General features: G+C 37.7%; 1 protein-coding gene across 3 annotated transcripts; it reads left to right on the plus strand.

Annotated features, from left to right (window-relative positions):
* Nucleotides 1-698: 698 nt before the first annotated feature.
* Nucleotides 699-7,126, plus strand: ATPSCKMT (ATP synthase c subunit lysine N-methyltransferase). Of its 3 annotated transcripts, none has more exons than XM_032220212.1 (5): nt 726-749; nt 2,073-2,366; nt 3,524-3,661; nt 4,216-4,266; nt 6,257-7,126. In XM_032220212.1, exons 2-5 carry the CDS (start codon nt 2,082-2,084, stop codon nt 6,455-6,457), a joined length of 675 nt encoding a protein of 224 aa, XP_032076103.1. In that variant the 5' UTR covers nt 726-749; nt 2,073-2,081; the 3' UTR covers nt 6,458-7,126. The 3 variants fall into 3 exon arrangements, with proteins under 3 accessions (XP_032076104.1, XP_032076103.1, XP_032076102.1); XM_032220211.1 differs by lacking the exon at nt 726-749 and adding an exon at nt 1,010-1,041 and having other exon boundaries at nt 2,071-2,366; XM_032220213.1 differs by lacking the exon at nt 3,524-3,661 and having other exon boundaries at nt 699-748; nt 2,071-2,366.
* The last annotated feature ends 9,565 nt before the right edge of the window (nt 7,127-16,691 follow it).

The following is a 16,691-nucleotide window of genomic DNA, read 5'->3' on the forward strand; positions in this document are numbered from 1 at the left end:
AGAAAAACATTTTAAGAACTGCACTAACATTAATTTTGATGTTGAGAAACTAAATAGTATTTTTAATTGAATACGAGCCTTATTAAAAATTCCTTTTGGTTATTTTTTTTAAGGGAAAAGTATGCTGTTGCTGAGCACATATAAAATCATTTCTCATTAGTTTATCAACATTTTATTTTTACCCTGGGAAAGGGAAGACTAAAATAATTACGCTCCAACTTCATGAAATGTGTTTTATGCCCTCGCATATTACAGACACTTGGGCTTGTTACAAAATTGGGTTGGTTTTTTTTTTGCGTATTTATTATCTGGGTTCATATAATGCACTCAATCTCAAACAAGCAAACAATACATTTATGAAGCGCAACCTTAATATATGTCCACTTTTCTCTCCACGTGCTAGCGATTCAGATTTTATCCATTTTATACAATGGCATGTACCAAGGATAACGTAATTATTTTAAAACCACAACTTCCTTGTCTTTTTTTAAAATGTGATGATGATGAGATTAGAGAAAGCTTTAACAATCTTCGGTGCCCTTTATTTTCAATACAGATCAGAAAAAAGCACTATTCTTTCGAAAAACACGCGTCCCCCTAATGAAAATAATGGTATGATCCACTTGAGCAGGAAGAACTGTTTCCCGCGGTTTCCGCTATGTAGGAGCAGGCTTTCGGAGGGGGGCGGGTCATGTTACGTCACTTTGTTCCGAAGGGGTGTGGCCAAGAGCGAAAGGGAATTCTCAAGGTAGGGAGGGAGCAATTTCATGGTTCTTGCTTGCTTGCTTCTCTGTCCAAATAATTAGAATTGCGGATTAATAATTTTAATCTTTGCTTTACTCATTTTTTCCGCCCTATTGCATCCCCCCCCCCGCAAGGATGCTGTGAAATACATTCCGTAAGCCAGTGGTCTCCAACCTTGGCAACTTTAAGACCTGTGGACTTCAACTCCCAGAGTTCCTCAGTCAGCAAAGCTGGCTGAGGAACTCTGGGAGTTGAAGTCCACAGGTCTTAAAGTTGCCAAGGTTGGAGACCACTGCCGTAAGCCAATGAGAACTTTCTGTTTTTTTTCACCAGTATTGTACCGTGGGCATTTTTTGCTTACTCTGATGGAATTGATTATGTGCCATCAAGTCGATGTCGATTCTTAGCGATCACTCACATACATACTTTTTTCATGATGATCTCTCCTTAATATGACCCCTCAACTCTTCGGCGCCCCATCGCCGCTATAATTGAGTCTATATAAAATATCTAATATTGCACCATTTAATTGACACCCCAAATCATTGATAAGAGATTTTTTAAAAAAATGTTCCGATCTATCTTTGCTGCTTCTAATCCAAAGTTGTTAAAGTAGGATAAATTGCTTTAACTTTTGTCTTTCTTTAAACAACCTTGCTTTAAGAACTATTATTGTTTTATTATCTTAATGTGTATTAGTTTTAATGTTTGCAACCTGCCCAGAGTCAAGAGATGAGTGTCACATACATTAAATAAATACATACGTTCATATTACATAAAACTGACATCTTGAACGGTAATGGCCAAAAGTTTCCATTATTTTGTCAGAAAGAACGATATATGTATTATTCAACCAAAGTAAAACTTTTTATTTATTTAGAGCCAGATTGGTGGTTAAGGCACCAAGGCAAGAAGCAGGAGATTGTGAATTCAAGTTCTCCCTTAGCCATGAAAACCAGCTGTGGGGGCTGTTGGTCATTCTCTCTCAGCCCAACTCAGAGAACAGAGTTGTTGTTGGGAAAATAGAGGGAGAAATTTATGTTAGATATGTGTAAAATATCTATGGCTTTACAGAGGGATTATATTCAATGGTAGATTTTTCCATTAGCCCTGATAGCTACAATAATGTTCATTCACCTCTCAATATCATTAGCTAAGGGACAAAATGGTGAGCCATGTTGCTTTATGACCAAAAATATGTCTTTGGATGCTGTTAGAAACCAACTGATGAAAACCCAAGTAAATGTTTTCTTGTTTAAGTCAGGGACATAAACGTATAAATACCATCTATATCTTGTCAGGTCTAAACATATTCTCTTTTTCTAGGTTTTTTTGTTATGTCAAAAATACTTGCTGAAGGCAGTGCAACTCAAGAAGTTACACTTTTGACCATTGCTGATGAAGATTCTACCAAAAGGAATTGGGGTGTTTTGCTCCCTGGTATAATTGGTGGTACATTAGTAGCCTTGTACTCTGTGGCTATTCCATTTATTGCTCCAGCACTGAGAAAACATTGCTTGCCATTTGTGCCTGCAACTTCAAAGCAGATTGAAAATGTCCTAATCACGTTGAAAGGCAGAAAAGGAATGCTAGTTGACATAGGAAGTGGTGATGGACGTATTGTAAGTTCAAATCGAGTCCCGCTTAATGAAATAGCCTTCAGTGAAGTGCATGTTGACACATAGCCCTGTCTTAAATACATTGTTATATCTTTCTCAGGACAAGGATGGAATTTTAAATCATATACACAACTTAATGAAGCAACCTTGCTAGTGATACAAGCATCCAGCTTAGTTTTATTCAGAAAGTCTTTTTTATAGTAGCTTTTGAAAAGCTTTTAGCTGGTAATGTTAACAATTGTTCTGGAGGCATTAAGGCATTAAGGAAAAGTACTATATCTCTCATTTATAAAATAGATCAATAGAACTCATGGATTACAGTTTTAAGGTGTAGTGGTTGTGACTGTCCTTCTGGGGATGCATACTTTTGGCCTCCCTTTCCTTCCACCTGTTTACTAGTCCATCATGCACTTGTAATTACCTGGGATTCCATGCACATTATAATCTTACAACAAAGTAAGGAAAGGAAAAAAGATGGGAGAGCGACCTCATCTCCGGATTTGGCCTTTAAAAGGAATAGATGGGATCAAAAGAAGAAGCCTATTGAAGCTGTTACTTTTCCAGATTTCTTGTGCTATTACAGGCCTAAACAGCTGCTCTGGGTTATGACCTTCAATCCTCTTAGCCGCGTGGGTTCAACTTTTTGTTTTGTTTAATGCAGAAATATTTCATACATGAGATGAAGAGAAGCTTCCTGCAGACAAGTGGGTAGAATGGCAGAGAGGGAATGAGTTACTTAAATCATTTTCTACAAGCCTACTCAATTTTCTTTGTAAGCCGTAAGGAAATTCAGTAGGCTGCTTGGCAGAGGAGTTACAAGGATTTTTTAAATTTAATTAGAAGCTTGTAAATCTTGATTTCCATGGTCATCCCCACCCCCTCCCGGCAACCATTACAGTCAGTAAAGAAAGTGAGAGTATTAGCTTCTCAGCAGACTAATAATTTTTGTAGACTAATAATTTATACAGATTTATTAACAATATTTCAGGAAGACTATAGCGTGCAATAAATCTCATATATTTATGATGAAGAATTTGGCAAAGTATTTTAGGGCAAATTGCTAAGCCTATTTATTTGGCTGTCATATACGTACACACACATACCATTTCATAATAAGAAAACATTTTTTTTTAATTCAATACTTATTTATCTTTATGTAGGTAATAGCAGCTGCAAAAGCTGGATTTAAAGCTGTGGGTTATGAATTAAATCCTTGGTTAGTATGGTATTCGAAGTACCGTGCCTGGAGAGAGGGAGTTCATCAAGATGTCAATTTTTATATTTCAGACTTATGGAAGGTATGCAAATGTAACAAAGACCCAGGAACAGTTGTCTAAAGAAATCTTACTTACTGTGGCTTTTAACAGTTTTAAAATGCTTCTTATGCCCATTAATATTTCTGCGGAGTAACTCAGTGGAATTACTGGGGACTACATTTTTAAACAGCTGCTATACAAACCAGCAGCAAAGTGGCAATCCCACTTCCCTTTCCCCATGCTTTTGATTTTATCTTAAGGTCACCTTAGATGTACTATTTATGTAATTGGTTACATAAATAAGGTAAAAGGATTTATTCCTTTATCATTGCCTTCCCAAGACTAGATCCTCTGTATCCCTCACAGGGGTCTCTGTACCTGTCATCAGTATATGGAGGAAAGATTTGTTTGGTACGAATAAAGGATTTTGTCCTGATACAAGTGCCAAGGGATTGTTCCCGAAAGCTTAGAGGAAAAGGTTTGAACCCACTTAATCTAGCTTTTAAATTCTGATTGGCTTCCCTGCACATGCATGTTCATGAATGAAAGATGCATTTATACAGAGTTAATTCTTAAATTTGACATTTTTATTTCAGGTCAGTTTTTCACAGTATACAAACATTGTTATTTTTGGAGTTCCTCAGATGGTAAGTTTCCATTAGACTATTCCAATAGAAGGTCTAACTGTGAGGTTGTTGAATATTTGAGTTTTTTATTAATGCATTTGATGTAAAACTTTGTTCATCTTTATAAATACTGAACAATGGAATCTTTCTTTTTTATCTGTATTTTATTAAATTTTACAATTTAATAAAATTTGATTAAATTTTTTATTTTATTTCAATTTAGAACAATAAAAACTAATAAAAATAGAAAAAATAAAACATAGAAAGTGCCAAAAAAATAATGTTTGAATCTTACCCTCCATTTAAACTCTATAGATTGATGAGACACAGGCTGTAGCAACGAAGATGTTTCCCATCCTAAGCTGAAGGAAAATGATGCTTCCTTCAATCTTGGTGCCTTCACAGTGTAACCCTTACAATGCATCCAGAAGGGATCCATGCTCTGCTGCTGTCCATACATGTTAAGCACAACATTCCTATGGCAAAAATTGGTGACCCCTCAACTAAAATTGCAGCCCCATCCAACATCATCCTTCATATTAAAAGCCTCTTGTTGGTTAAATTTTTTTTTGAAAAGGATCAAAAATTGGCTGGAGGCAATAATAGGGGTTAAAATAGAATGGAAACCTGAAGTTTTTTTTTTTAATTAGGAATTACATCTGCGAAATACAAAAAAGAAATCCAGAATTTAATACTACATATAATTATGGCGGGAAGGATTGCCTTTGCCCATAAATGGAAAAACAAATTAACTCCAAGCTAAGATGAAATAATAAGAAAGGTTTGTGCTGAAATGGACAAACTAAAGAAATCCAGGGAAAAGAAGAATCAGAATTCTACCAGATATGGGATAAATGGTATAGGTGGATGGATGAAAGAAACAAGAATCAATGTTCAATAAAACTCAAAAATAATAGTTAGGAGTAAAATAAGAGGGTTAAGAATGGTGAAATCCGAATGAAATACAATAGAAGGGGAAATAATATAAGGTGAGCAGTATCAATTGATAATTGCTATTAGAAAGAACAGGAAGCCCCTGTTCATATTGTATTGTGTAAATGTGGTGTACGTCTAAGTTTTGTGTGTGTGTATTTGACATGTTTGTTAATAATAATAAAAAGAAAGTGCCAGAAAAGAAAAAGATAGAAAATAAAGAAGAAGGAATATAATAAAGAAGAAAACAAATATATAAAGAACAACTTTTCCCTTCACCACCTTAAGTATAAATAATTTTAATAAATTATCACCTCTTAAGCAACAAATGAACTCTTATGTGATATCTATTTTAAAAAGTCCATAAATTAACATTTCAGGACTGACAGCAAAACTCCATTAGGGATTATTAGAGATGATAACATACATATTTTAACACTGATTAAATAAACCAACTTTATATTCCTTCCTTTTACTTTCTTTTAAACAATCTTGATCTTTAATCCCTACAAATAGTGTCTTGGAACTTGCTTTCTTTTCATTTTTTCTTTGTTCCTTTTCATAAAGTTAGAGAATGGAATCAGACCCTATAATGGACTTCCTGTGTCCGGATTCACATTCAGATCTAGGAAGTTATCTTCGAATTTTTTTAATAGATATTTTTTTATAGAGATTTATATGAGATAATTGGCTGCAGCCTTAATGAAACCAGCTTGAGCTTCCCATTATGGATATGAGAACCCTAAAAAGGAATAATGTATCTGCTTCATTCTGCATTTTGTATTCCCAAAAAATTATTGCAAACAACATGTAATTTTTTTCTGCTAATTTGGTGCAATCAGCATTTTGCTTGTCATATCCTGTCCTGTATGGACAGCATCAATCTTTCACATTCAGGAGGCAATTATTTTTAATTCTTGAACCCCTTTACTATACTCTCTTTGTAGCCAACCATTTTACATTTATACGAGTCCCCCCTTGAATGTATATCCCCAAATAGTCCCTGATATGTATATTTTTCAGACTGTATTAAGCGTCTTTTCCATATTATTTGAACATTTCCCATGTTTCTTCACAGATGTTGCAGCTGGAGAAGAAGCTTGGAGATGAACTCCTGGAGGATGCCAGGGTCATTGCTTGTCGCTTTCCTTTTCCCCATTGGAGACCAAATCATAGCTTTGGCGAAGGCATTGACACCGTTTGGGCATATGATTCCAAATCGTTTAGAATGGAAAAGGAAGATGATACAACTCTTGTCAAAGGCATCCCTCCCACTTAGCTAAAACACCAGAGATAACACTATATTAGCTTTTAATTGCAAGTGTGGATGTTTTACACAAAGTATTATTTCTTGTGACTCTTGGATTCGTGGGCAAGCATTGCAGAAATTTCTGGAAATATTTTATATGTATAACATAGCATAAGTGTTAAGCAATACTTCTGTTATGGAAAAACAAATGTATGGAAGTTGCCTCCAGATTTATGGCCCCAACCTTGGGATTCTGTGGGATAACAATTGACATTTAAAATAAATTTCAAAATTGCAATTTACCATTGTAAAAATGCATTGGTAAGAGTATTCAAAATGATATACATCCTTAGGTTAAAACTGTTCTAATACAGTTAAATTTGAATCCTCAACTTTAATATTTTCAGTGCCACCTGATTAAAGCTGTACTCGCCAACCTTATTCTGAATAAGTCCCTTTATCCCTGTTCGCTGTTTACTTCAACTGTATGTTGTTATGAGTTGAGGAACAAGATTTTAAATTTGCTTGCCAGAATGCAGAGCCATAATGAGAAAATCTGTTTTGTGAACTAAAGTCTCAGTGGAGGGCAGTGGAATCCTAAATTAATGAAAAGCAGAAAGGAATATAAAAATAAATATTTTGTTACATGAAGATGATTTTATTGATAATGTTGTGGTTTATTAAAGTTGTTTAAATATACCCAATATCATTGCATTTTTAGACAGAAAAATAGCAGAAGCCAGACAGTGGATAAAAAGAAGTGGGGGACAGATTTGCATGGGAGGTCAGAAATTTAAGCTTCCATGGAAAAAGGTCAAGATACGTAAGAATTAAGAATTTGGCGCTAAGTATTTGTCCAAGTTTGACAATGGCCAAAAAGCCCTGTTTCCTTATTCAGCTAAAAAAATCCCAAAATTATAGGCAGCCCATATAGGAACAGGATTACTGTTTGGACACAAGACATTGTGGAGATACAGATAGTAAATTAGTTTTTAAATCTTAGGAAGCACTTTCCAGTTTTTAAAGGACAATGCTTAATGGCATGGAAGGGGTAAGTACGAAACATTTTGTGGATTTGTAGGTTAATGATGTAAAGACCCGATTCCCTCTCTCTAAAAAGAACTTTGAGAATGCAATATCTTTTTTTTGTACATTATGTTAAAATTATTTTAGGATTTGTTTTTTATTTTATGGTTGCACAATCAGCCAGGTGTTTAGACTGGATTTGACATTTTTATCCACCTATTACGTCCTTTTCATAATATATTATACACACAAATATAAAATCACAGCTGCCATTCATTTAGTTGGTTAGGCCTCCATATGCACTGAGTTCCCAAGAACTGAGAATGTCCCAATGTTTCAGTGTTGTATATGTGCAGATCCAGACAGTGACTTTTATGATCGACAGGTGCAAATTTTGTCAATGTGCAGATTTTCTAAGTGGCAACCAAATTTTTTTTTTTTTGTATGTATTTTCATCTCAATATGGCAGGAGAAAAAGTTTTGTAGGTCTGCACAGGGCTATATGGCTAACATGGAGAAGCTATGAGAATCAGAAAAAAGTGCCTTCAGCAATGATATAGATTTGTTTTATAAGTATAATTGCACTTTTTACTACCATCAATTTCTCAAGTAGTATGATGGGAAGGGGAAAAGTGCCTATTAAAAGGAACCCATTGGAAGGTAAAGAAATAATCTACTTATGCTGAAGTGAAAAGCTTCTAAAATGATTAATAGTGCCATAACTAGGCGTGCAAGATGTGTTATCACTACAGTCATGTTGGGAGTGCTGAAGCGCTTCATGGTACCTTACCTGTTGTGGCCCAGCAGGAGCCATTGGAGCTGCCACCAGACTCCGACAGCGAGGGGTCCTCTGAGTCGGCTCTGGAGGATGTAGAGGACCCTGGACAGGGTTCCGACTCCGAGCAGGGCACAGAGAGGCTGGTTGGCCACCAGGAGGCACCTGAGCCTTGGACCAGTGTGGAGGAGACAAGGGAGAGTGAGCCGGAGGCCAGTAGTGAGTTGTTCCTGGATACACGCCATAGAAGAGCTACTAGGAACAATTACTCAATTACAGGAGGTAATTGCACTCAGCTGATGGTCATTAGGCTCCTCTCCAGACTATAAAAAGGCTACGTGTGCACACGCCCTCTTTGCAGAAGTCAACACAGGATTGAATGTCGGAGGACAATACTGTGAGTTTGGCAGGCTGGATTGCTGCCAAACCTTATCTGTGTTTATTGCTGCTGAGTTTGTCTGAATTGCTGCCAAGGTCCTTATCCGTTTGTTCTGCTTGGCTTTCAGCCACCGAGATGTTGGTGTCTTGCTATTAAAGTACATTCCAGTTAAGCTTGTCTCGGCATTCATTACTGGATGGAGGAGGGGGTCAGAACACTTACCTACCATGTATTTTTATCAGAAGCTGTTGGGTAGATTTCTCCTTCGTCATTATCATCAATTGGAAGGAGAAAAAACATAGCAAACTCACGTCCTCAATCTTTTGAGATTACCCCAAAAAGATACATTGTTAATGGCACTAATGGCACAGAGAGATCAAAGAGAACTAGGAGCAGCACATTTCCCCTATCCAAATCTTATTTCAGTCATCTATGGGCACAATAAAGGCAGCATCCTTCAAATGCTTAGACTTGGCATTTTTCTGAAATGGCTGTTAAGTCATCTTCATCCTAGAGGGCAGTGCACAAACTTCTACAACCATTTCCGCAAATTTCCTCTGAAAAAGGTTAGACATTGGATGATATTGTGTCTACTTTGAGTCTAGGGATTCCTCTGTGAAGAGTCATCCTCAGATTAGGAGGAGAACATAATGAGAAACGGGGTGTGAGGGCGGTGGTAGGTGCAACATCCACATCAAAGAATGGTATCAAACCTCATCTCTTCGTACCCTGATCAGAATCTCATTCAACCAGCCTATGGTGCACTGCTAACACTGTGGGATGAATTGGTAAACCAAGCAAATGAACAGTGCTCTCAGCTAGAGTGAAAAGCACAATCATAGTAGAATTAGTCTCGGCTAGAGATTAGGACTAACAAATGTCAGCTGTGCTGACCTGAAGACCAAGTGTTTCCTATATTTAATTCCCACGTGAATGCACTCTATTAGAACAGGGCTCTGCTGCGTTCTGACCATGTCTAGTTGTTGTGTACAAACTTTTCTCAAGTAGCTTAACTCTTTAATTCATTCTGTTGAATAATGATTCCTTACCCCATCATTTCTATTAAAGAAAGTCAACATCTATCAGACCAAGCTTGTGAGGCTCCTGAATGTTTGACCATTCAGTTTAGATTCTGCACTGACATGCCAAGTTTTTAAGCCAGAAACAAGGTTTTTTTTTAACAAGATAATAAAAATATGGTTATATTTTTTCTTAAAGGTGCTTTTTTCAGGAGGCAACTGGTCTTTCTTGTTTTTTCTTTGAAGACATTTTACTTCCCATTCAAGAACCTTCTTCAGCTCTGACTGGATGGTGGGGAATGGAAGGATTTATATTCCTTGCAGACAGCTGGTTCATTTGCATCCGTTTTGAGGGTTGTTGAAGCACTTGGAGATTTATCTGTGTCATCAGAGTCACCTGAGTAGTGCTAATGGTTCCTGTAGTCTACAATCTCTCTGGAAATCTGTTCATACTCCCACACCATTCAAAGGGTGGTCATTCCAAATTGGGACAACTTTTGGGACAGCCATGATCTGGATGACTGTGTCAGTGTTCCAAATATCATGCAGAATTAAATCAGAGTCCAAGGCAAAGCTATCCTTAAAATTCCAATTTAATAAGACAGGCATGTTGGCCTAATGCTATGGAATCCCAATACTGGAAATGACATCAGAATTCCACCCAGTTAAAAGTTCATGATCTTGTCCCCACACCCACAATCCATCACATGGTTCAATCTTCTTCTTCCATGCTGGCATTCACACCCAACTGCTTCCGTTCAGGTGTACTGGTGCGGAGACAAAGGATGACCTTGGCTTCTAGTAAAGAATGAAAACAATACATTCCACAATCCTACTCCTTCTATTCCCCCCTCCCATCGACTATACTAATGAAGCAGCATAATGAAATTAGAGAAAGTGTGGCAGGCCAAAAATTTTAAAGGAATATAAATGCAGGCCTGACAGACTGAGAAGGTCTACCGACTTATGGTTATACTTTAAACTCTTATTTAAGGAGAGACTGTTTTAAAATCAAAACTGAAAAGTGTTTTGCATTTCCTTGGAGAAACAGATCCACTCAATTCATGTATGCTGTACGATTTTGCCATGAATGAGATAGCGTGTTCATACATTAAATATGCATCACTCTGTTCTCTTTTGGGATAAGCTACATTATGTAGAATGCAGAAAAGGAGCTAGAAATATAAGCCAGACAAACTAAAGGCATTATATTATAAAAAGAAAAGGAAACATCGCTAAAATTAGTTTGCTCCAACATTTGTGATATCTCTCTGCACCACTGTAAGCTATCAAGCCATGCTTGCTTCCAACAAATCATACACTGGAAATTTTCACTTTTTCTTGTGTTTTTTTTCCCCCTTTTATATCATACAATGGAATTTGATGTAGTAGCATGCAGGATAATTTATAGCAATCAGCCCAACAAAGAATTACAGATAGGCATTGCTGAGCACCAGTCAAAGAACACATTCTGCAAGGAAAATAGTCACCAAGAATCCCACAGATGCCTTCAATATTATCATAGCAATAATAGCAGTTAGACTTATATACTGCTTCATAGGGCTTTCAGCCCTCTCTAAGCGGTTTACAGAGTCAGCATATTGCCCCCAACAACAATCCGGGTCCTCATTTTACCCACCTCGGAAGGATTGAAGGCTGAGTCAACCTTTGAGCCGGTGAGATTTGAACCGCCGAACTACAGTTAGCAGTCAGCTGAAGTGGCCTGCAGTACTGCACTCTAACCACTGCGCCACCTCGGCATCATCTACTTACATGACCAACCATACTTTGGCAAAGAAACACAAGACAGAATTGAAAAATAGCTGCTGTTCACTCACTCATCACATTTCTCTGTGAAAGGCATCAGCAGAGGACCAGTTAATACATAGACTGAGAATGTTCTACCTGAAGATCTCCACAAAGAGGGTTTGAATTGAGCCTATATTTAATTGTTTCACCTCTTCCTAAAATCCAGTGTAGCTCCTTTTCAAAGTTACGGCCCTGTCAATGGATGGAATCTTCTAGATATCAACTTGGGGGTATTTACAATCCCAGTTATAGCTAAGCAGAAACTCAGCTTATGCAGAGAGCAGAATATTGTATTTATGAAGTGCTGCAACAAAACTTTCAAAGTGTTTTCAGTCCAGATTTGTGAGGGAAGGAAATGTTGAATGGTGGTGGTGATGCTGATATTGTTCGGAGTAAAATTTCCTAACAGCTCAAAGGACAAATATATTTTTAGAGACTAAGATAAGGACAGAGAATACCCTGGAAATACAGAATGCAGAAAGCCAAACACTGGAGCCATAGAGAAAATATTCTGTAAGCTGCCTTGAGTCACCATGCGCAAATAGGCAGTAATATATATTCCACAAATAAATAAATATATGAATGAATGAATGAATGAATGAATAAATAAAAGTTGAGAAATGGAATGAGGCTATACCTTTATTCAAATCACCCAATCCATTCTTTGAGTAAATGTTTTCAGTTAGAATGTACAGCAAGAATGGTTTTATATTGTACATTTATAACTGAACAATCATCAAAAATCAGAGAGGAGATTCATTTTTCATGTAACCCTTTCTCACGAGAAATGCTTCCCCAATCCCAAATCTTTTTATAAAGGATACAAAAGAGTTTATAAAAGGGAGGTGTTGGAGCAAAATAAACTTCCAATTGCCAAGGAAACGAAGCTCCCCTCCCCTCCAAGATCCACTTGCCAGATTAAAAATTTCTATGTTGCCTCCATATTCTACTACTGCAAATTATGTATAATTAAGTTCAACCAGAGCAGAATCAAGGCAAAAGCCTTGCTGTGCACCATGGGCAAACAATGAAACAACCAGCTCAGCAAAGCAAAGGGCCCCTTCTCTTCCACGTGTGACAGCCCGTGTCCTCAGCAGGAATCATAGCTGAATTGTTCCATAGAATCATGATTTTTAATTATATGACTCCTGATGACTGAAAATCATGCGATGCAAAAATGCGAACAAAACAGCAGCATCTTGGCACTGTAACCCAGATTGAAAGAAAGTCTGGCAGCTTCTCTCTTCTCTTGAAGACTCAGTTATGCTTATTTTGTGTGCATATAATATATAAAATTATAGGCATTCATATATAATTAACTTGTAGCATGAAGGCATGGTTTATCTTACTTTATTTTGGACGGTACCTAAGCTGAACACAATCCCCCACCCACCCCAAGACATATTTCTTAGAAAAATGACTCGGTTTACTAATGCTAGGAAATAAAAGTCTTGGCTAATATATAACCATGTTCATTATCAGGTGCTATAGTGCTCTACAAATCTTTCAAAAGAAATTGTTTTTTGAATGACTAGATCCCTGGGGGTATATGATTTCAGCTTGGCAGCATGATTAATATTTGCACTAACATTAACAGTTGAAATCGTTTATTATGTTTGCTTGACAATCTTTGTGAATTTTTTAAAGTTCACAGAAGGTATCATAGCTACACAATTTGATTTAAAACTGAGAACAGTGATCACTCTAGGTGGACTGTGCTCTCAAAAACAACAGAAAGAGTGAACAGTGGAGGGATGAACTGTATTTTTCTTTCAGGGATTGCACCTGTTCTCATCCTCCAGGAATTTCCTAAAGGCCCCAAATCTCAGAGGAGCTGGTTGTAATGTTTTCTGCTCCCTGAGTGATAACAAGTCACTTAGCCAGCACAGATTCATAGTGTGATGAGAAAACACTGGATGTCCATGAATGGATAGATAGGGAACAAACAGGGATTTATATATAGGAGTATGATCTCTGAAAACGCCACTGTTTCTAACCATAGGCATTTCTCCTTATTCTCTCTCTCTCTCTCGTCTTATGGTACTGTTGAAAGAAATGTCCTTCTGGGTTCAGCTCCAAGTGGGGAAAAAGACACTGGAGACATGGAGGCTGCTTGGAAAGATGGTTTATTGGTGGACAGGACCACATGGTTTGAGCCCTGACCAGAAAAGGTGATCACATGCTTCAATGTTGCTGAAGAAGAAGAGAAAAAAGCTGAGGAAGGGACTTGCTAGACTTTTTATACCCTGTTTAGTCCCACCTCTCTGTTTCCTGTTCCTGTGTAAGAAATGTATTTTGATTGGTTGTCAGACTCCCATGGTGCCATGCAGGGGGCTACTCTCTAAGCTGTTTTGAATCCAGGTATGAGTTCTCAGATGCCATGTGGAGACCTGAGTAAAAGGCCAATATTATCATGCCTTTCTGTAGCTGCTGCTGAAGTCTTTATTATGTAAAGTGGGCTAGCCTGGCTAGTCTTAATGGGCCTATTGACAAAGTGGGGGTAGGCAGGAAGCTACAGGCAACTATTCTGTCTTTTAAAACATGCTTCTTTCTTTTCACATCCAGAGAAATATTCTGCCTTTTCAATAATTCTTAGGATATTTCATTTTTCTGGGAGAGGGCTGGGTGATAACTTCCCACAGTACATATTGATCACAGATGCTCCATCCCAATAAGTCAAATATACCTGTATGGCATGATGTCTGAATATGGTCCAAAAAGGGTATTATGGTCCAATTATTATAGCTTGGCATGCGAGGTCCCTTGTGTGTGGATGTTAAAAAAAAGTCAAGATGGTGGCTGAGAGCACATGAGGGACGAGCACACCCTTTTTATATGCATCATCCATACATGCCACACATGTAAAAAAAGGGATGGAGCCTCAGTTGCACAATTGTGATTAGCATCTTGATTGGTTTTTACTCTCTTACCACTTCCCACCCCAATAAGCAGTTTAAGTCTTAGATCTTTTTTGTATTTCTTCAGCCAAGTTTCCTCGTTGCCTGTATTCTCCTTAATTTATTTGTTTCTAACCTGATTTAAGTTTATACATGTCTAAAGTAATTGTTGGTGTTTGTATTTAATAAACAAGACATGTTGTCATGTATTTTGAAAGAAACCTAATCTTTCTTAATTACCACAGCATTCTCTAGGTCTTTATCAGGGGTGGGTTCCTGCCAGTTCTAACCTCTTCTATAGAAGAGGTTCCACAAATCTACAGTGCCATTTAGAACCGGTTCCAGCTCCCTCCCCCCTGCCCGTCTGCACATCATCAAGATGAAGAGGAAGTTGAAGTCCACAAGTCTTAAAGCTGTCAAGTTTGAACACCCCTGGGGTTTTTTTTCTAAAAGGTTAGGGGTGCAAGGGTCTTGTAACTTGACAGCTTTAAGAGTTCCTGAGCCAACATGACTGGAGGAGGAATTCTGGGAGTTGAAGTCCACAAGTCTTAAAGCTGTCAAGTTTGAATACCCCTGGGGTTTTTTTTTCTAAAGAATTAGGGGTGCAAGGGTCTTGTAACTTGCCATAGTTTCTGAGCCAACATTTTGGTTGCTAAGCAAGAGCGTTGTTAAGTGAGTTTCACCACATTTTACAAGTTGGCCATGCCCACCCAGTCACATGGCTTCCAAGCCACTCCCACCCGGTCACATGGTCGGCAAGCTACTGCCACTCGATCACATGACTGCCAAGCCACTGCCACCTGGTCACATGGCCGGCAAGCCACGCCCACAACGCAGGCCACACCCACAGGAGAGGTTCTAAAAAAATTAAAAACCCACCACTGGTTTTTATGCACCTACTAGCTCAAAAATGCATTGAATAAAAATACTGTCAGATACGTCAGAGGAGTGTTGTAATGTTTCAAAGTACATTTTTGGTACATATTTAAACCAGATCAATGCTATTTTATTGCAGGAAATTAAGAGCCCTGAATGAGAAATTATCTGCATGTCAAGGAGCCTAGGACAGTTAAAAATCTGCAAGTTTAAATGGTAATGTCCAGCATAAAATGTGTTCGCTTAAATTACAGATCCTTAAGGTATAATTAGGGGGATATCTCACTGCCTTTCTTACCACCCAGACAGGATCACATTGAAGCAAGCAGCTTGGCCTTGCTAGATGAGCTAATAAGGACACGAGAGGATCCACAAGGACTTAAGTTACATGACAGTTTTCTTCTTCCTTTGATTGGAGACATCTAGCAGGGCATGGGCATAATTGCAGATGCTTATTTTATTATTTTCATTTTTAAACTATATGTTTCTGTAACAGAATAATGCAATGGCTGAAGCGAATAACCTATAGGGAAGGGGGAAGAACTGTAAAATAAAATTTGGGAAACAGTGAAGCTTAGTTCTGAGTGGATGAGTAGGGCTGAATATTTAGATTGCTTTATAAAATATTCTGGTCTGATTTAATGAGAAGTTATAGGATCTCATAGAAACAAAGAGCCAAATGAATCTTTTGGGGAAGATGTATATTTCTTCTTTGATGGAGGGTTTCTAATAATTTTTGATTCATCAGCTTGTTCTTAATCTTATTTTTCCTTACGTAGGTTATTAGGTTAGCTAAAAGCAGAAAAACCTTGATCAAAACAGAACCACTTTCATTCAAAGAACCATGAACCTGTTACTTCGTACTTGGTATAAAGATAGCTTTGGCGATTTTTAAATATATTTTCATTAAAAGTTTTACAAAACACATAAAAACTAACACAAACTAATAAAGAGCAGAAGCAAGCAAGCAAGAAGAAAAGCAAAAGTGGGGAAAATAAACCCACAGAAGCTTCCAATTTCTTTGCAGCAAATATGTGTACATTTACAAATTCTGTTTTACTCAGTGGTGGGTTTCAAAAATTGTTCGAACCTACTCTGTGGGTGTGGCCTCCTTTGTGGGAGTGGCTTACCGCCCATGTGACCGGATGGGAGTGGCTTGCTGCCCATGTGACCGGATGGGAGTGGCTTGCCACCCATGTGACCGGATATGAAGATGCCAACGACACTTGTCAGAACCACCTTAAATTACCTCACACACAGCACTGGCATGCATAAGAATATGATGTAAACTTGTTTTTTAAAAGGCATCTTTGGTTTGCGTTAAAAGAACTTCAACACACGCAATGTTCTGATTGCACCACAAACGCAGTAGTCATCCTTACCTTTCACAGAGGCACTGAGTTTTATAAATAGGAGCATGATAGTGTAGAATAATCATATCCAAGGACCAGTGGTGGGTTTCAAAAAAGTTTGGAACCTCTTC

Source organism: Thamnophis elegans, chromosome 6, assembly GCF_009769535.1.
Source record: "Thamnophis elegans isolate rThaEle1 chromosome 6, rThaEle1.pri, whole genome shotgun sequence".
NCBI lineage: Eukaryota > Metazoa > Chordata > Lepidosauria > Squamata > Colubridae > Thamnophis > Thamnophis elegans.

Excerpts from the sequence above, each read along its gene's own strand:
- ATPSCKMT (XM_032220212.1), top strand. The coding sequence starts at position 2,082 with ATGTCAAAAATACTTGCTGAAGGCAGTGCAACTCAAGAAGTTACACTT. Across the intron at positions 2,367-3,523 it reads GAAGTGGTGATGGACGTATT|GTAATAGCAGCTGCAAAAGC; the intron begins GTAAGTTCAAAT and ends ATCTTTATGTAG. Across the intron at positions 3,662-4,215 it reads ATATTTCAGACTTATGGAAG|GTCAGTTTTTCACAGTATAC; the intron begins GTATGCAAATGT and ends TTTTTATTTCAG.